This window comes from Coptis chinensis, unplaced genomic scaffold, assembly GCF_015680905.1.
Source record: "Coptis chinensis isolate HL-2020 unplaced genomic scaffold, ASM1568090v1 utg2803_pilon_pilon, whole genome shotgun sequence".
NCBI lineage: Eukaryota > Viridiplantae > Streptophyta > Magnoliopsida > Ranunculales > Ranunculaceae > Coptis > Coptis chinensis.
Genome location: NW_028238139.1, coordinates 72,401 through 93,251, shown reverse-complemented (window position 1 = coordinate 93,251; position 20,851 = coordinate 72,401). Strand labels below are relative to the sequence as shown.

General features: G+C 36.2%; 1 protein-coding gene and 1 pseudogene across 2 annotated transcripts; one reads left to right on the top strand and one right to left on the bottom strand.

Moving 5' to 3' along the window:
• Positions 1-9,956: 9,956 nt before the first annotated feature.
• On the bottom strand, positions 9,957-13,787 carry LOC147473300 (protein DETOXIFICATION 14-like; annotated as a pseudogene). The gene is made up of 8 exons (XR_015210496.1): positions 13,725-13,787; positions 13,009-13,252; positions 11,698-12,243; positions 11,462-11,548; positions 11,076-11,132; positions 10,699-10,937; positions 10,410-10,615; positions 9,957-10,175 (listed from the first exon to the last, which is right to left on the bottom strand). The product of XR_015210496.1 is annotated as a protein DETOXIFICATION 14-like (transcript).
• Positions 13,788-17,378: 3,591 nt separating this feature from the next.
• Positions 17,379-18,489, top strand: LOC147473299 (uncharacterized). Its single transcript, XM_086587625.1, has 3 exons — positions 17,379-17,750; positions 18,096-18,231; positions 18,377-18,489. The coding sequence occupies exons 1-3, from the start codon at positions 17,379-17,381 to the stop codon at positions 18,487-18,489; spliced, it is 621 nt and encodes a 206-aa protein (XP_086443751.1).
• Positions 18,490-20,851: the final 2,362 nt, after the last annotated feature.

Here is a 20,851-nt window from a genome sequence, read left to right as displayed (position 1 = left end):
TGTTACCGGCCGAAGTTCTATTTCGATTCGGGGCCAAACCACTAGGTTGTTACGGGGCCCGCCTTTATTTTTGTAAGTACGGGGCTTTCTTTATTTTTACTGGCTCGGTCCTTATGTCCCCAATCATCGCAGAGTAAACGAGTCGGTTTTACTTTGTTCTAAGGTCTGGCTTGGCACAGTCGGTCCGAATCCATTACCCAGTCATGAGCTCGAGCCATGACCTTTGACCTTAAAGCCATGAACCATGGTTAGGACCCTCGAACCCTCACGAACAATTAAACGCATTGAAATTCCAGCTCGACAAACGACAATGACTTTGACTTTGACCATGACACGTCGACTTTGACTAATTCATGACGTGGTCGACATTGACCGTCAATTCATCGACCGTTGACTTTGATCATGCCTTTGATCTTTGACTTTCGATTTCACCCATGATGCCATTGATTTTGACCATCGACTTTTGACCATCGACCTCACTTTGAATGTTGATTTTTCCCCGCTTTCACATATTTAAGAATATGGACAAATATAATAATAAAATATTGTCTAACATTATATAACGTACCGTCATTATCTAATTAAGATTCGACATAAGCGTAAAACATATATATATCGGGCTTGATTATGGACTATGATCGCTTTAATTGTGCTACATTTTATGTTGTAATTGTATGGACAAATCCAATGCTAAAATGTCAGGAAGCTTGTATAAATTTATGGTCTTTATCTAATTAAGATTTGACGCGGATATTGTACACCTTATGTAATACGTGGATATATATATTAAATACAATAGTTTTGGAGACATAAATGTATAAACGCCCATTATTTTATATGGCGGAGATGCTACTATATGTAGTATAAGTGTGGATATTTTCCCATGGATTGTGGCGAAAATAATATATCGCAAAAGAAAGAAAGCAGGTTATGAGATATAAATGAGATATTTCCCTAAATATTGCTGACTTAGTCTTAATAAGGTATTTGACCTCAGACGCGATATAGTGGAATTATTATGAGTCATTAATGTATGACACGAATAAATTACACGAACGAAAATCCTAGAACCCCGACTACCACAACTCATGCGATCCGCCTGCCGCTTGTGCTATTTGATTGGCCCTTTTCCGGCGCTTCGCGAAAGTTTCCATGGCCTTCGGGCGGTAATGTGGATTGGCCCTTCCGGGCGCTTTTAGTGTATCCGAATGGCTTCTTCCGGGCGAGCGAATAGTGGTTCTTGATTATTCCGCTCAGAAATAGAACGAGATCGCCAGCGATATTTTATGCCGAATAGTGGCATTACTTACATAATGGCTTCCGCCGAGGATTTACGGTATGCGGCATCCCGCCCAGTGGTTATGCACCCGAGTGGTTCATTATGTAAAGGGAGACATGTGGATGTACATGTTCAAAACATTGGGTAGCGTTATGGTAGCCGGAAACTAGGTAAGACGCGGATTTTAAAGTGATTTAGGGACAAAAAGAAAGTTTAAACTAATATAATTATGGTAATATGTTGGTAAATGATATATCTCTAGATAGATGATTGTGTTTGGCTTCGGTTATAGTTTAGTTAGAACCTAAAACTAATTACGGAGGAACTAAATGCCTTTTTATTATTATGGTATGGTGTCAGATTAGTTGTCGGAAGTTAAAGCCTCGGTGGAGGAACTACCTACCTAGATTATTGTACTTAAGGATGTCAGATTAGTTGTTAAAGTTAAGGCCTCGGTGGAGGAACCAATCATTGCCATGGATTGTGTATATATATGTATAATTATATTGTTGTATTTTAGAAGCTACCACACCAAAGATTTTTATAATGTCAATCCGATTTTGCATGTTTGTTTATCTGCGTGTTCATTAAATGAACACAGTTGATAAGACTTGACAGGTTTAGTGTTTAAGAAGATTGGTTGTCGCCGCGTTTCGTGTTTCATGCTTAGCCGTCGATTTCAAGATAGGCTTTGTTTTCCTTTGAGGTGATATAGATTTTCACCCAGGGCAATGTTTTTGTATTTTCATTTGTAAATTTTTATAATGAAGCAGGACTTTGTTTAAGTTAAAATTTTATTGGTTTTTAATTATCCGTGATATTTAAACCGCTTTTTATGGGTTTTAAAGTTGAGTGGCCACACCCCTGAGATCGAAGAGTCGGAACAAATAATGTTTTTCCGACTCGTCGAATTCGGGTGTGACAAAACTTTGTCGGGCGATAGGTTGATCACATGCACGGCTGACGCATTGCTTCTACCCAAGAGATTCTAGGTAGCTTAGAGTGAGGCGGATGCATCTCATCCCTCTATAATGGTATGGGTCATTTCTCCGCTATTCCATTCTCATTATGTCTTAGGAACGGTCACCATGATGGCGAATCATGACTCGACAATACTTTTCAAATGGCCCTATGTACTCACCCCTATTATTTGAGCTTAATACATTTCAACAACTTCCCAGTCTCTCTTCCACCATGTCAGAATTTCTCAAACATGCCAAGTACTTCATCCGGTCTTCGACTATAGGCCTCAGATCTTTCTTGGACGATCATCAATGAATGTCAAGAAGTACGGCTCCCTGGTGGGACTTTACTATCATAGGACCACATAAGTTCAGGCACTAGTTCAAGACGATGTCCTTCGTGGAGACGGAATCTTTGAAAGACACCACCGTGTTGCTTTCCTACTAAACAAAAGTACATTTATTTAAATGTGTACCTTTAATGTCCGGCACGACCTTTTGCTTAGCAAGAACTTCCATCCCTTTTATGCCCATATGACACGCCTCTTGTGCCACGCCTCAGAGGAAGCTTATTCTTCCACAAGATTCACTTCGCTTTACACAAACTAGCCCGTGGTTTTGTAAAGAGAGCAAGTTTTCTCCCCGATCGCTAAATGGAACCTCTCGCCAGCTTCCATACCCCCGCTACCAAACGAGTTTACAAAGTCATCGCCATCTAATTTCCCACCAAATTAGGCTTAACCGTATGTCGTGGACATGTCTTACATCCTTGAGTGTCAGCGTACTGCCGACATTGGTTTCTACATGAATATCTCCAATGCCTATAATCTTTGAGACGCCATCGTTACCCATCCTTATTTCACCATATCCACCATACCACAGGTAGTGAAGAATCTCCCTCGCGGCGGTGTGACGGATATATGCTGCTCAGATCTATCACCCACTCAGTATCTTGACATGAGGTACTAAGACATCACACACCACAATCGACACAATTCCCACTCAGGTCGCCGACTAGTGCGGGTAGTATCTCTGCCTGTGTTTCCGTTCCTTTACACCATGTCTTCATGTACACGCTTATTCTTCTCATCCCTCTTCTGTTCTCGCGAGACTCATATCCGAAGTGGCCTTTGGTGCACAATAGTAACATTGCCTCTGCCTTAGGAGTTCTTACTTCACCCCTAGATTTACTTCGCCATCACCTCTTAGAACGAGATGGTTTTCACGCTTTCTACCTCCCCCGTTTCTCGGAAAAGGATCTCTCGAGTGAGAGGAGCCGCTTCTTGCACTCCTTCTAGTCTCCTCATTCAACAAAGACATGGTAGCCATCTCCATGGTAACAATTCCATCCTTGACTGCTCCGTGTAGAGAAACTGCTAATGTCTCCCAACTTTCGGGTAGAGAGCCTAATAGAAACAAAGCCTCAACTTCATCTTCCAAATTGATCTTCATCAAATGCATCTGATTGATGATATTCTGTACTTCGGACATTGAAGAGCCTTCTTGGTACTTCGTGTCTACAAACTTCTAAACGGCTAGCACTTTGTTTCCACCCGACTTCCTCTCATAAAGGTCTTCGAGTTTCTTCCATGATCAAGGGTCGTAGTTTCTTAAGGATACATGGTGAAAGACAATCGCGCCAATCCACCATCGAATGTATCCAATCGCCACGTCAAGCTTTTTCCACTTCACCATCGATTCTTTTGTGGTTTTACTCCCTCATTTTCAATGGAAGTGCCAAGTCCTTGCAGAGATAGCAAGTCTTCCATCTTAGCTTTCCGGATGGTGTAGTTCTTCCTATTCGCACTCATCATGCGAAAGTGTTCACGGAATGGTCCATCTCTACAAGTTATTTAACCTCAAATCTTCTCTCAGGAATTTCATCAAACACCTTATGACCAAGATTCAGATAACACTCTAGACTATTCTAACAAAGGCTCTGATATCACTTGTTGGGGATTATACCAATACCAATCGATTCCCCCACTACACAGATAACTTGTATGAACACACTTCAACTCCAGATGAATTCCAAATATCAACTACAACCTATACTAACATGCCCAACTCGCTAAACAACGATTAACAACAGATAATAATGTAAAGCAGTAAAAACAAACCACAACACAAAAGATTTACCGTGGTTCGGCCAATGGTGCCTACTTCCACAAGAGCTAGTTCTTTATAAAGTGGGAAGGAAGATTACAATCTCTCCTTTCAGTCTCTCACCTTACTAGATCACTCTTATCTCTTTCCAGGGTTGTCTATCTCTCTCAGAAGTTATCTCAATCTTGATTGCTTTCAAGATTGGTTTCTCTTTTGTTCTTTGGTTCTTCTCGGGTTTGGTTCTTGGTTAGGTTTTCCAAAACCTTGATTTTGTTTTTATATCAAAAAACAAATTTCATTCTTACCGTGAATAAGCCCACGAAAAATAGACTGAAGCGCAGTCGCTACCAAGCAAGCCCAAGTAGGGCGCATGTGCGCTCACTCTACTGGAAGTCCTTCAAAGTCACGAGTGCAAGTCGCGCTCCGAGCAAGAAGAATCTGAGCGCAGTCACGCTCTGGCATCTCCACGCAGAGTGGACTCTCCTCATGTGAAGGATAAAGCCAACAGTGGACACTGAAGATTTTGAAAGCAGCAAAAAGCCAAGGACCAGTGAGCAGCTAGTCAGAGGATAACTACATACTGACAATGTTTGATCTTAGTTTCATTCTTTTAGGACCATATACAAGTTAAGTTCTCTTATACAGTTATACTTGCTTCAGCGCTAAACTCGCTAGATAGTCTGAGTGCAGCCTTAGCTTTTATTTCTTATGTTTCTTTTGGTTTGTATGGATCTGTGAATATGATGATATGCTGATATACAAATTGATACGTTGTTGGTTACTTCGAATACTTGAGATTTTAACATTTGAACTTTTGCTTGGCATGACAATATGATATGTACAGAGTCTCCAATATTTGTAAAACTCTTTGACTAATTACGAAAAAGTAAGAGACTAATATGGAAAAATCCGGACAATTGAGTACTCATTTAACTACAATTTTTTTAAACTCTATTACTAAGTATGAAAAAAAAATATGATATAAATAAATAAACAATCCCATCTAGAATTTCACATATTCTCCAACTTTTCCTAAACACTATAGCTAATTATGAAAAAATAGGAGACAAAAAAACTAAATTGCTAAAAACAATAGTTTCCACCTAAAACGATTTTCCTAAAACCCTTACGCCACGAAAAATAGTTTTCACACTAATCTTAGGTGAAGTTTAACATAACAAAATTTCCTTTTAAAAAAAGACAATGAAATAACGAAGGAAAAAATAAATTGAGTTGCCTGAACATTTACTTTCTACATTTGTTAACCACACATGTGACTGGGACAAAAAAGAAAAAGTAAAAGTCAACTAATCATAAAATAAGTAACAGTGTACACTCAAAACTAAGCGGACAACAAATAAAATTGTATTGTATGCACTATATGTCTATATGGGCCTAAACAAATAAAGTTGGATATATTTAATGCATCATCCACTTTGGGATTTAGACATTTAGTCATCGTTAAGGATTTCAAAAACCACAGTAATTACAACATATTCCAATTAAATTTCTGAATTTATAATTTTTTTTTCAACACTATAATGTAATTTCCAATTTTATAATATATTAGTGTTCATTTTTTAACTTTTCATCTAACGGTCCAAAACTTTTGTGAACATGTTCTAAGGTTAGACTTTTTTGACTGAGTTGAATTTTTGTGAGCATGTTCTCCATAGTGGGTAGGTCCTACCTACAAAAATTCAGCACTTCATTCAACTTTTAAATCCACAATTTTATTTGAATTGCTTACAATGTGGCTAGAATGTGGTCTTGCAAAGGAATGTGCCTCTATCCCTCCCCATATATATATACCAAACCAAAATAAATTACAGTGGAAAATTAAATTATACAAAAAATAACATCACAAAACATATAATAGAAAATTTTACATTCATTCTAATGCAAGCTCGGCAAGCCAATACTGACATATATTTTAAAATATATATAATATTACATGAAACTAAACTCAAAGAACAATTAATTGAAAACCGAAAACTGGATGCAAATGCATCGAACTAACCTCAAATAATATTTAACGGAAAATCGGAAACTTGATGCAAATACAAACATTAAACTAATCTTAAAAAGTAATTAATTGAAAATCGGACTATGGATATGATACAACTGCATTAAACTAACCTCAAAGAATAATTAACTGGAAATAAAAAATTGGATGCAAATACATCGAATTAACATAAAACAATAATTGTCGAGAAATCAAAAACTGGTTGGAAATGCATTGAACTAACTCCCAATGATTAAATTAATGGAAAATCGAAAACTGGATGAAACTGCATTAAACTAACATCAAAGAAAAATTAACTATAAATTGGAAACAGGATGCAAATGCGTAGAACTAATTTTAAATAATAATTAATGGGAAATCAGAAACCGGATGCAACTGCATTGAACTAATCTCAAAAAATAAACTAGATGCAAATGCATTGAACTAACTTCAAGAAATAATTAACGGAAAATCAAAAATTGGATGCAAATTCATTGAACTAACCTCAAACAATAATTAACGGGAAATCGGAAACTAAATGCAAATGCAACCTTATCGAATAATAAACGAGAAATAAAAAACTGGATGCAAATGCATTAAAATAATCTCAAAGACTAATTAACGGAAAATCGGAAATTAGATGCAAATATATTGAACTGACCTCGAAGAACAATTAATATTATGAAATTGGAAATTAGATGCAAATGCATTGAACTAACCTCAAAAAATAAATAACGAAATTGAAAATCATAAATTGGATGCAAATGCATTAACTAACCTTTTTTTTTTGCTCGGTAAGTGTAAATTGAATTAATGAAAGAAACGAAATAAAAGAACTGTACAAGAGTGGTAGAACCTACATGCTATAATGATGTAAGCTCAAGATATTCTAAAATAGCAACCATATGGAACCTCCCATCCATATAGCCATGGGGGTCTGCCATTTGATACAAAAGCCTCATTCTCAGCTAAGAAAGATCCAAATATTGTCGCATGGTCTGCGGCTAGGTTAGCCTCTCTCCAGTTGTGCGACACTTTCAAGCTTTGCACCTTCGTCGTGCAAATTTTCTATCTGCATAGGAGTTGCCAAGGGATGTCCCTTGAGTTAAAAAGTCAGGATTTCTTGCCGCAGAATCCGATTCCACCCAGAGATTTCTCCATCCTTTTGAAAGGGAAAGCTCCACACTCTCCAATATAGCCATGCACTCAGCTATATAGTTGTCTGCAATTCTGATACCCTTGCTCAGGAGTAAGACAAAATCACCATGAACATTTCTAAATGATCCACCCAACCCAGCTGGACCTGGGTTCCCTCTAGAAGCCTCATCTGTGTTGACCTTAATTTGATCACCAATTGGAGGAAGCATTAAACTAACCTCAAAATATAGTTGTGTTATATGTTGTGGGAATGTTTCGATAAGTATAGTTTTACATTTAAAATAGTGTTTATCTTATCTCTTTTCGTATGATTGATTGGGAACGCCTTGCTATTCAAATAGCTTCAATATGAACTTCGTCTTATTAGGCAATCTCACAAAACTTCAATCAAACTTCTATTATTAAACAACAAAATGAAGTTGAAGGGTTTTATCAAGGGTTAAGTTTTTTTTTTTAATGGATAGTGGGGTTTTCACGTTATAAGAAATTTGGATGAGTGATCAATATAATATTCATATATAATAGTTCTGCATATATAGTTGCAAATATTTTTCAGAATAATTAATATAACATCACACGCTCAGATATAATCTTTTGAAGATCTCACATAGTGAGTCATGTATAATTTAAAGAATAATTAACGGAAATCGAACTCTATAATTTTTGATGATCCCACATAGTAAATCAAACATAATTTATTTTATGTCCTATTTGAAGTTGATATTACACACCACATTGATAATTAAAAGGAAATCGAAACCTGATTCAAATACATTGAACCGAAGCTCAAAGAGTAATTAACAGAAATCGAAAACTTTATGTAAATACAATAAACCATACTAAAAAGTAATTAACTAAAAATCAGAAACTAGATGTAATCAGATTAAACTATCGCCGAGAATAACTAACTAGAAATTAGAAATTGGATGCAAATCCTTAAAAATATTTAACGGAAATTAAAAACGGTATGCAAATACATCAAACAAACTTCAAATAATAATTAACGGGAAATCAAAAACTGAATGCAAATGCATTGAACTAACCTCATAGAATAATTGGCAGAAAATAAGAAACTAGATGCAAATATATTGAAATAACCTCAAAGAATAGTTAACGAAAAATCAGAAACCGGATGTAATTGCATCGAACTAACCTCAAAGCATAAATAATCAAAAACTAGATGCATATATATTGAACTAACCTCAAAGAATTATTAACAGGAAGTCAGAAACTGTATGCAAATGCAATGAACTAATCTCAAAGACTAATTAACGAAACATCGAAAAATGGGTGCAACTGCATTGAACTAATCTCAATGAATAATTAATGGGAAATCATAAATTTGATGCAACTACATTGAACTAACCTCAAAAAATAATTAACGGAAAATCATAAACTTAATATTGAACATTTGAACTAACCTCAAAGAACAATTAACTATAAATCGAAAATTAGATGCAACTACATTGAGCTAACCTCAAAGAATAATTAACGGAAAATCAGAAACTGGATGTTACTGCATTAAACTAAAATCAGAGATTAACTAATGGTAAATCAGAAATTGGATGCAATATCTTGAGGAATATTTAATGGGAAAGCAGAAACTTGATACAAATGCATTGAAATAACATCAAAGAATAGTTAACTAGAAATCAGAAATCGGATGTAACTGGTCAAACTAACTTCAAAACATAAATAACCAGAAATTTGAAACTAGATGCAAATGCATTGAACATCGAACTAACCTCTAAAAAGAATTAACTGGAAATCAGAAACTGGATTCAGATGTATTGAACTAATTTGAAAGAGTAATTAATGAGAAATTGGAACATGGATGGAAATGCAATGAACTAATCTCAAAAACTAATTAACGAAATATCGAAAACTGGATGTAACTGCACTAAATTAACCTTAATGAATAACTAACGAGAAATCATAAACTTGATGTAAGTACACTGAATTAACCTCAAAGAATAATTAATGGAAAATCGAAAACTTGATGCAATTGCATTGAACTAATCTCAAAGAATAATTAATGGAAAATCGGAAACTAGATGTTAAACAATAAAGTTCCATCGAATAAAACACTATCTGTAGTTAGCTCCATCGAGCCCTTCAATTTCCAAGCTTTCTCAAGTGAAGACTTCACATAATGAAAAACTAGTCTTTTTTCTAGAAAATGCCCCACCAAGGTATCTTTCTACTCCTCAACACCCTCATCAATGAGGTCTTGAGGTACTACAGCTACTCCATTTGGTAAGTTCGGGTGTATAAGTTCTCAAAGGTGTAGTATTTTTAGAAATACAAGGATTACTAAAAAAAGAGCTCCAAGACATAGGTTGCCTTGGAATCGGTTGAGAGGTAGAATCCCCCATGATCAAACAGAAGATTGGAAGAAGATTGGAAGTAAAAATTCAGATCTTCTTCAACTTGGCCGGTTTTGAAAGATACCATAAAAGGTCTGTTGTCTTGCTTACTAATAAATTGTAGCATTTATTTATTACAAACAACTTTTTGTCTGCCCATTTTAATACATCAAAAGAAAGAACCTGTAAGATTGTAACAAGCTAAAATACATTTTGTATGTAGAGCAGACCTATGACATAATATACACCTAATATCAGTAACCGTCACCCTCAGATATCCTCTCTTTTGCTTTCATTGCCTGCAAGTGTGACCCAAAAAAAAAGTCCGTAGTTAAACAATGAGCAAAGCAGTATGAGAGTTGAATGTCATGTCAAAGGGATAATATTTTACCAGCCAGGACGAGGAGGAAAAGCTGAAAATTTGAAACTAAATTGTATTTCTGCCGTTTTATAAAATGAAAATGCTATGATAAAGGATTTTCTAGAAGTGAAACTTAATTAACTTTTTAAGCTAGAAAGGACGGACTGCAGACCTGTTTTTGCCAATTTGTGGAGCTTGTTATGAAGGCAAGTAAACCGGATTGTATGGTAGAACCTACCACTATTCCAATCCATAGACCCTTTCCTCCTAAATGTAGAAGAAACCCTAACAAAACTGCTACTGGGATACCGGCAAGGTAAAATGATCCAAGGTTAACATACGCACCCAGATGCTGCCACCCAGCTCCTCTCGCAATACCTGATTGTTAGAGATTGCCCTTCAAACCATTGTTCAGAGATGAAAAGAAAGTTAAAGGGCCAACCTGTAAAATTTGAACGAACCTGAGAGGACACCTTGTAGGCTGTCCATGATAACTGAGAGACAAACTAGAGGAACCAGTCTTGTGACATAATCTATCACCTCTTTCTCATTACTGTAGGCATATCCTAATATATTGCGACTTGCAAAAAGAATAACACTTACAGTAATCATTTCTGTTACAGCAATAAACATCACAACACATACAGAAACACGTGCATCCTCTGCGTTCCCCGCTCCTAATTCATTTGAAACTCGAGTGCTACAGAAATACAGAGTACAGAAGCAACTTGTTAACTGACTTAATAAGAATACACTGCCTGAACATGCATTAAAAAACACAAGAATATATATTTATGGACGGAGTAGACATGCCCAAGGAAGTAAGTGGAGAGCCAACCTTGCAGCCGCTCCAAGGCCAAACGGTATGGTGTAGAGAAATGAAATTGTTGTAAGGCTGTTCATACAGAATTACATTCTCTTAATTGACATAATTACTTGGCACAATCAAAATCAAATGATGAAGACAGTTTCAGTCGGAGAACTTAGAAACAATTCAACTTGTTGAAGAGGCTTCTCTTTATTAACTGAAATGTGCTGACTCTTTACAGGATGAAACCTCGAATGCCTGTCGATTATGTACCAGCACTAGACAAGTCCCCGAAAGGGAGCTTGCTACTGTTTCATCCAGTTAAGGTCAGAACAAGTTGTGTTTTTTGTTTATCGGGAGGTCAGAACAAGTTGTTCACCTCCAGCGACCAGAAGAATATTAAGGGAGTTATTTACCTCACAGAGAGCACGGAAGTTTCGAGCTGTGGATTAGGTAATAGTCCAGAGAGCAAAATTAGCAGCTCAAATGACCACCATTCGAGACTGCACCATATGAAGGAAGTTAGGGAGGGCATTTGGGAAAGAAAGCAACAATACAGGACTAATTTTAAATCGTAAATTTTAAAAAAAGTTTCATATAAATATCTCATGCATAAAAAAATGTAAAACTAAGAATATTAGAACAACATTACCAAATCATTATAGTGGAAGGCACAGCAAGGCGCCAGAACTCGCCGATACCTTTGATTACGTCCCTCGACAGGGGCACACTTGTTTTCTTTGCAGGATGAGGAGCGGTATATGTACAATATTAAGAATATCACATTCAACCAATAAGATATGCCAATTGCTAGTGCACCTCCAACTGCTCCCAGTCCTGACTTATGCACCAAGACCCAACACAAAGGAGTATGAATACAAAGTATCGCAGAGGAGCTCAAGAGCATAGGCAGGATCAAACTTTGAGATTGTAAGTATCTCACTAGAGGTTGCAGAACTGCATAACCAAATAGAGAAGGGACCAACCACACTGCGTATTTACCAGCTTCAAGTGAAATTATTGGGTCTTGGCCTATTAGAGCGAGTAATTTTTCCAAGTTGATCCAGATAAGAGACACAGGTATGCAAAGTAATAGGAGAGATAAAATAGCACTCCAAGTGTAGTTTCCAAGCTTTTGATACTGCTGTGCCCCGTAAGCCTGACCACACAGCGTTTCTAGTCCACTTGCCATTCCAAGCTGCAGGCCGTTCAAATAATTGAATCAGCAATGCACAGTTCAGACGTACAACTCCCAACTTGACCCATATATCTAGTTTTAAGGCATGCTCTCAAGTCTCAAGTTCCACTGTCATTTTTTTTTTAGTGGTCTTAATCTTTAAGTCTAAGTGACCGATCCGATTGAAACCTTAAGTGGTTACCTGGACGGCTCAAGTCTTAGCTGAATACCTGGACGGCTCACATGTCCAGCTAGCCACCTGGACGGCTCACATGGTAAGTTAGACATCTGGACGGTTCACAGGTCCAGTTAATCACCTGACTTGATTCTGGAAACATATTCTGATATGTAGACAGCCGTTAAAGGCACAGTCTCACTCTCTATACACAACATACTCCCTTGCAGATTCAATAGTGTATAGTGTGTTTGGATAAATTCTTACCCAAACAGTCACAGCACAAAGAACCCTCTATGGCAGTACCGAAATCAATAGTCTCATCTTAAATATATTTAATAGTCATTAGGGATATAAGTGCGAGTCTTTTTCAAGTTTTCAACTAGCACTGAGGGATTTCACAAATGGGGAATATTTTTGTTTCTTGGAGCAAAGGAGCTAGCGGATATTTTCTCCTTGCATGTTCTGGTCCAAGGTGGAATTTTGGTGCTATATATAGTGTGATCCTTGAGCGTTGCAGCAGTTACAATGGAACTAGTGGAGACTGGAGAGCAATAAAGGACTGCTACATATAACAAAACACTGATCATGAGGTGTGTGAATAAACTTACAAGGAGACTATAGCCAGTAACACCAGTAAGAGAAGTGGCGATGGCAGTGCTAGAAAGCGAGAGCTCCCCAAGATGTCCAACCATCATCATGGAAATGACTTGTAACAAATACTGAGATAAGGTGACTGCAACCATGGGTCCTGCTAAATATCCAACCTTCTTCACTTCCTCTTTCAATACATTCCATGTTAACTCCTTTTTTTTCTTCCCTCTCCTTCAACAACAACCCTCCCATCCATACTCTCTAACACACACACGTTATGAGACTTATGTAGAGCAGGACTATTTCTGTATATTCTCACTGTTGCAATATATATCAAGTAAAGAATATAATTAGAACCTCCTAGCTCGTTCTTTTTCAGAATACGATTGCTCAAATGATGACCTGGACCAACATATATTGGTTACGAAGATTCGATTTTTCTTACCAGAAAAGAGGAATTCGGTAAGGTTAGGAATGTGACTAAGGTTAGCCGGCCTATCTATGTCGTGTAGTTGCTCATGACTTCGATGGGTTAGGGTGGCTAGAACGCCAGCATTACTAAGAGTCTATCCATTTTAGAATTTGAAACACAAACTTTTAAGTTGCATTTGTTTTTGTTTTAGGCATTTTTTTTACTTGAGTAGTACTACAGGTGTGTTTGATAGGCCCTTTTGCCCGGGCAAACGATGGAAAATTACAATGATGATAAGTGATTGGAAAATGACAAAATCACAGAATGGTACTGGATCCATATCACAGAACCACCAGCATCAAACCCATCTTTCAAATCAGACATCGTCCAATCATCCTCAAATCACTCCAACGCCAATGTAGTCAAGAGGATTCTATCTGTTGCTCTTGTCATTGGTCAGTTTATGGAGATGATTGATCAGAATAATGGGATTGTCGGTTCCAGGCCACTATTGACTAGCTATCTTTGTTGTTAATTACTTTCAGATTCAGTCAATAATAGAGCTCAAAGGAGGGGGAAAATCACTAGTTCTTAAAATGGCCACACATTCCATTCACTTCTACATGCATGATGGCAACCATTGATTAGGCTATGGTTAGAAATCAATTCTGTTTCTATTGATGGAACTTATGGAATGCTTGGCGTGTGTTCTAAACTATACAAAAAATAAAAGAAAAATAAATAATATAGAGGTTCTAATGTTCATATTGGCTGCTCGGTATAATCGTGTAGCTCACCAAGCAAACTTGACGTGAATTTGTAATATGTGAACAATGAAGTTAGTTATTCAGCCAATAGTCTGCTGCTTACTTAGTTATTTACTGGCGGAAATCATACACTATGTTATGACAGTTGAAATGTTATGTGGATGCCACCTCAAGGTTGAGACTAATGCCACATAGTCAAATTAGATTTGGGGAAAATTTTAAGGGCTGCGTAAAGTTGGACATCCAATTAATTGAATGGCTTATCTAAATTGAAACTTTTTGGAAGTACAATGTTTATTTGAATAAAAAAAAAAAGTACATTGTCTGTTTTGAAACTAAGTGCAAAGTTCAATATATTCTTTGGTCATTTTCTCTTAGAAGTTTGGAACACAACCTGTCATGCATTATAGATCGAAGCCCATGAAAAAAAAGAGAAACACTATCGGACCAAATGCTCAAACAATATAGGGAGTTTTTCTCAAACACTATATGGTAGAAATGAGAATGAACGAGGACTTTATATGTAGAACTAGATAGCATATCTCACATTCTCACATGCAAAAGACTTTCTATGGTTCAATTTTAAGTAAGCTTAAGTGACATACGACTAGTAAGCTCCACCATATACACATGGTTCAATTTTGGTCCTTATAGTGCTATGGAACTTATCAAAACCATTAGTATATGTACTATAGTGCTAATGCCTTATCAATTAGTATATGTAACTTATCAATTTTTATTTATTTATTTATTTTTTTTTGGAGTATATACAAGTGGTACTTTCTTGATTATTTGGTGTTGCTATCAATATGTCTTGAGTGTTATGAGTAACGTACTATTAATGGGGACAACATAGTATTTTGTGTTATCATTAATGTGATACAAGTGAAGTATTTGATATAGTTTAATTGATTCAGAATTTAAAGAAAAAAAAAGTTTAATTGATTCAGTCATATAATTGATTATGTTCTCATATTTTTTTAGGCTATGTTTGTGTTTGTTTATTAATTTCTCTCAATATTATTTTATGCTGATTCGATTATTGTTGTATAAGTTTTTGTAGAATGCCAACCGAGGGAGAGCATATAGGTTAGTTGTGGTTACTATACCATGATCCTAATGATCATGCAAGTCATGATGTGGTATCAATGGTATAGAAGAAATAGGCAAAGAAGAAGAAGATTTATCCCTAGGGCCCCTAGTGTAAATTGGGATGCTCAAAAAAACATTGTCTTCATGAGAATGTTTAGGCAAAGTTGAGAGCATTCCCAATGCAAGCCACTCTTATTCACCTCCACGTCAGCTCTATTTCCCCTCTTTTCCACCGTTTTGGTGAAAAGCAAGGTAAGGTTGCCCAATGCAAATGTGACTATTATTCTCGGATGGGATGTTTGATTCTGTCTGAATGTAAAAATTGAAAACGCTTTATCGGAATGAAACATCCCCGTCCTCAAGTTTAAAAAACCGAAAAAAGTCGAAAAAACACGCGAGACGGAATGAAACATTCCATCCGGAAAAAAAAAAACCGATTTTTTTTTAAAATACACACGAGACGGAATAAAACATCCCATCCGAAGTTCCCAACTCAGCTACTATCTTGGTTGAAGGTTTTACTCTCGTTTTGACTTGGGAAAATAGTCACCTTGATATTCACATTTGCATTGGGCAAAGGTTTTTAACCATTTAGAGGTGAATATTGTCACATATATTCCCTTGATATTCATCTGCATTGGGAATGCTCTGATGTATATGTCACGACCAGTTAAGGATGAGGAGATCAACATTTGAACGTCTGTGCACTCAATTGCGAGCATATGGTTTGGTTGATAGTCGGTTTGTTATAGTTGAGGAACAAGTAGCAATATTCCTACACACAGTTGGGCAAGATCAATGGAATCGAAATTTTGAACTTCAATTCTTTAGATCTACTGAAATAGTTAACCGATACTTTCATCTCGTCTTAATCGTGTTGCTTAGGCTACATAGAGATGTAGTTAGACCAGCTACCACTAAAAATTCTCCTGACGATTGTGGTAGAGAACCAAAAGGGTGACACCATTTCTTCCAGGTTGGTGGGGTATTATGTATATGCAAATTAATTGTACTAGTTAGCCCTCTTACTAATTATAGATTGCTTATTTAAGATGATGTGGGTGCAATTGATGGCACACACTTTCAAGCTTATATCTCACTTCATGATCAAGTTAGGTATCGCAATCGAAAGGGTCAGGTTACTCAAAATGTTTTAGTGGCTTGTACGTTTGACATGAAATTCACGTACGTACTTGCTGGATGGGAAGGTTCTGCCCATGATGGTCGTCTGTTTAGATGTGCAATCAGTCGACCAAGAAATAGATTAATTGTACCACAAGGTATGTTTCCGTGCATTCCAAGCCCAATAGTTTATGACTTATATAATTTTAATACTATCTAATTATTCTTTCTAGGGCACATAGGTAAGTATTACCTTGCCGATGCTGGTTTCCGCTAGTTCCCCAATTCCTTACATCATATCGCTCTGTGAGGTATCATCTTAATGACCAAGATAATGGGCCCCAAACTGCAAAAGAAATGTACAACTTTCGGCATTCATCTTTGCGTAATGTTGTTGAAAGAACCATTGGTCTGTTGAAGAAAAGATTTACTTATCTTAGAGATATGTCATACCATGATGTTGAGTCGCAAGCAAAAATAATATGTGCATGTTGTGGTTTGCATAATTTTTTATGGGATGATATAGATGATGTGCTAGAGGAAGGTGAAGTTGATATATATAGAGGAAGCTAATGGAGAAGTAGGTGTTGATGTGGGGATAACCCTTACTCCAAATGCGGATTGGACAACATGGAGAGATGAGTTCATAGAGGATATGTGGGAACGTAGAAATGAACAAGTCTAGTTATTGTTGTGCATTATTGTTCTAGTTTGCTGTTTTGTTTTGTTATTTTGGTGGGTTGGTTGTATTAAACTTGTTTATTTTGATGTTTGAAATGAAGGATTTGTTGCTCTCATGAGTTTATTGTATCAAACTTGGTTATATTTATGGAGAGAATGAAAGATTGTTGTTCTCATTGGTTGTTTCTATTAAGCTTGCTTATGAAATATGTTACGTTATGTATATATGTTTTCTACTTTCTCATGTAATGTTGCATCCCGTTTTAGAATATGGACTCTGAAAGACCCATACAAAAACAGAATGCAAAAAGAAATGCCACATCATCCCCTTCGGCCACCAATTCCAATTACTAATGTGGGAAGTTCTCAAGGAAAGCACCAAATCCATTGGAATGATGGAATGGACAACATTCTTGTTAGAACTTTATATGATATTATTTCTAGTATGGGGAGGAGTTCTCAAAATTCTAATGTTTCCGAGAAGGAGACTCTGGATCATATTGCAAATGCAGTAACTAATTCTGGAATACAAAAAATGATAGGGTCTAATGTGCGCTCTAGGTTGAGAACCTTGAGACTTGCCTATGTTGTTGCTGCAGAGTTGATCAGGCAGAGTGGCTTCTCCTTTAACCATCACAACAAGTACATCATTACATATGACGATATATGGGAGAGGTACATTCAGGTAAGTTATCTCAACCTAGAAGCATGCTACTATGATTTATGATAGTTTTAGTGATTTAATTATATTATCATAGAAATAGATAGTGTGCAAGTGAATACTTGCATGTTATTAGTCTAGCTTGTTAGTGACATATAGTGGCCTGGCAAAGACCTACAACAGCCTGGGAGAGGCCTATAGTGGCCTGTAGCAACCTGACAAAGGCCTACAACAGCTTGGGAGAGGCCTACAATAGCCTCATTGTTGGCTGCTTCGCAGCAGTCGAGAGGCGGGCAAAGCAATATGCCTTTAGCAAAGGCTAGTAACATCCATAAGAAGTTTTTATCTTATTTGTTGACTACATTGTAGGCCCATCTAGCAGCATCGAGTTACAGGACAAAGTGGCTTCAACCTTATGAGAAGTTGGACTTCATATATGGGAAGGAGAGTGCAAATGGAGGTGGAAACTTTAATCCTAATAATCCTGAGACTGTATCTTTGGATGGTATATGTTTTTTACCTTGAGATTTTTATGTTGTATTTGATATGATGGTATTCCAATGGTTTTAAATATATTTTGATATTTTGGTGGCATGACTGATGTAGTTTCACTTGTCTTGTGTTAAGACACTTTTATGTATTTTGATTAGTCCTTGAATTTTATCAGTTTATGTGTCAGTTTGTGGCTTTGTGTTGCCTTGGAGACAATGCCTTTGAACTGCTCAAGTGTTTGATCAAGAATGGAACTGTTGGTTTGTCGTGAAGTATAAGCATTATAGTGTTGTACATAATACATGATTCTTCCTAACTACCTTGTTATTGGAAATTTTAGTTGAAAATTATTATGTAAATGAAAAGTTCTGTTTCAGTTTTAATTATCTAATGGAATTTTGAAGGCTTTGAGAACTCCCAACTACTGAGATTGACTTTGTTTATGCATCTTAATTGAAGCATGTCATTGTTATTTATAGAAACAACCTACTAGATATTTGATTCTGCCAATATATTGATCAGCTCCCAAATGTGTGTTTTATTATATTTACATTACTGCATTACAACTCTTCTTACGCATAATAAACAGACAACTCATAGCTTTTACTGTCTTTTGCAGGTTACAAGTTATTTCACACCACTTATCATAAAATATGCATTTTAGCGCCAAAGTTAACTTTATTAACGCTATTTATGAAGACTCAAGCTGCTACGAAAAAAGTGTTAAAAAAGTCAAAGTCAAATGTCAATTACTCAAACCCATAAGACTGAAAGTCATATCCTTAACTCAGAACGAAGACTGGAAAAAGATGGTATTGTCACAAAAAAAGACTAGCTCAAAACCTAGCTTGCTCAAGAAGATAAAGAAGATAGAGAAAAAACAAAAGCAAAAGCATAAAAAAAAAAGTAAAAAACAACATAGTGAGGTGTCTTGATTGTAGAAAGAGATGACAAATCAGTTATTGTAAAAGTAGGAGTATAAAAACAAAAAATAATGAGAGAAAATATTATCCAATTTTTGGTTTGACAACCCAAAAATTGAGATAAATTTTATCATGCTTTCCTAGGTAGATTTACATTTATTGCATTTTATTTTTTTGTATTGTTATTTCTTTATTTCAATCTATTTTGTTTTCTTGTTTTCTTGTTTTATGTTATTGTTTTCATTTCATTTCAATACTTGTTTCAATCCTTGTTTTCAACTTGTTGTTCCAATCTTTTCATTTCAATCTATTTGTCTCTACACTTCTTGTCATTTCAATATTAAAGAACACTAGTTGCACTCATTAAAGTTATCAATGAGTGTGATTGTTTGTCTCTACACTTCTTGTCATTTCAATATTAAAGAACACCAGTTGCACTCATTAAAGTTATCAATGAGTATGACTTGGTGATAAAGTCGCCACATTTACTCTTCATTCTTTATGTTTTAATCCTACAACTTCATGTTTTCAATGTTTTTCTCTCTTTAAACACTAGTCTTCCATACTCATTAGAAATAGAAGAAAAAGATAGTTGAGAAAAGCTAAAAAATTGTTGTTTTCACTCATTATTTATTCCTCCCAACTTAAGATTTAGAATAAACTTACTTCAATTGATGTTGAAGTGATCTTGAATTTCTTGTCAATTTCAATTTAGGGTTTTTTTTCACCTGACATGTCATCACTCCGACAGTCTAATTTGGCCTGAATTAGAGTAGTTGTGTCAATTGCTCAAATTGAGATAATAAAATAATACATTATTCCAATTGGTAAACTACAAATAGTACATTGCTCTTTGTAGTGTTTTAGTTTAATAAAAACTGGTGCTTCTTCTAGTACGTACAACTTGGCGGTCCTCACTATTCGCAAACTTGATAAAGAACAACTCCTTATTTGCAGTTATATATATCAAAAGCCCCTTTTGTTCACCATCTGGTTTGAAGAACATTTTTAACATGAGTGAAAGAAAGCCTCTGTTCAGTAAAGAAACCCACCAGAAATTCTCTCCGTTTAGTCTCCCCCCTCATGTGAGTGAATTGGTTAGGCTAGCAAGAAATTGGGACACTTAACACTTAACCATGTGACATAAGTACGACGTTCCCCATCAGATTTTGGCAACCTTTGTTGAAACTTGATTTGAGCGTCTAATATGAGTTATTGCCTATTGGTTAACTCCAAGGTTTTGTGGAGAGAATCATGGAGTAGGTTGTCCCTTGTATGCAAAGGCTAGGTGATAGTCTGATCTCTGGGCGGTTCAGGAAATTGAAAACGTAATTTTATATAGGTTTAATTTTAGCTAAAATTATTAAAAATAATTTGCCGCGACAAATTTTTGACAATCAAACAGTAACAAGTGGTTTCAAATGGTGGTAAATTCATTTGTTGTGGAGTTGTCAAACAATGGCAAATCCAGATTTGTCATGAATTATTTGCATTTGTCCACTTTATTAGCCATGAGAAATTTACCACCGGCAAATGCTGACAAAATTTGCTTTTGCCACAATTCCTATCAAACACACCCTAAGGTGACGGCACCGTTACTGCCTAGTTTCTGTTTGTACGTGAGGCTGCCACCTTGACGCATATCCCCTCACTTGGCATTTTTGAAAGTAAAATTTATGGCAATGGAGAATAAGAGTAACTCCCATTAGA

What these genes read in the sequence shown, in the direction of transcription:
- LOC147473299 (XM_086587625.1), top strand. Translation starts at nt 17,379, where the DNA reads ATGCCACATCATCCCCTTCGGCCACCAATTCCAATTACTAATGTGGGA. An exon ending in TATGGGAGAGGTACATTCAG is followed by an intron (nt 17,751 to 18,095) that starts GTAAGTTATCTC and finishes ACTACATTGTAG; the next exon opens with GCCCATCTAGCAGCATCGAG. An exon ending in TGAGACTGTATCTTTGGATG is followed by an intron (nt 18,232 to 18,376) that starts GTATATGTTTTT and finishes TATTTTGATTAG; the next exon opens with TCCTTGAATTTTATCAGTTT.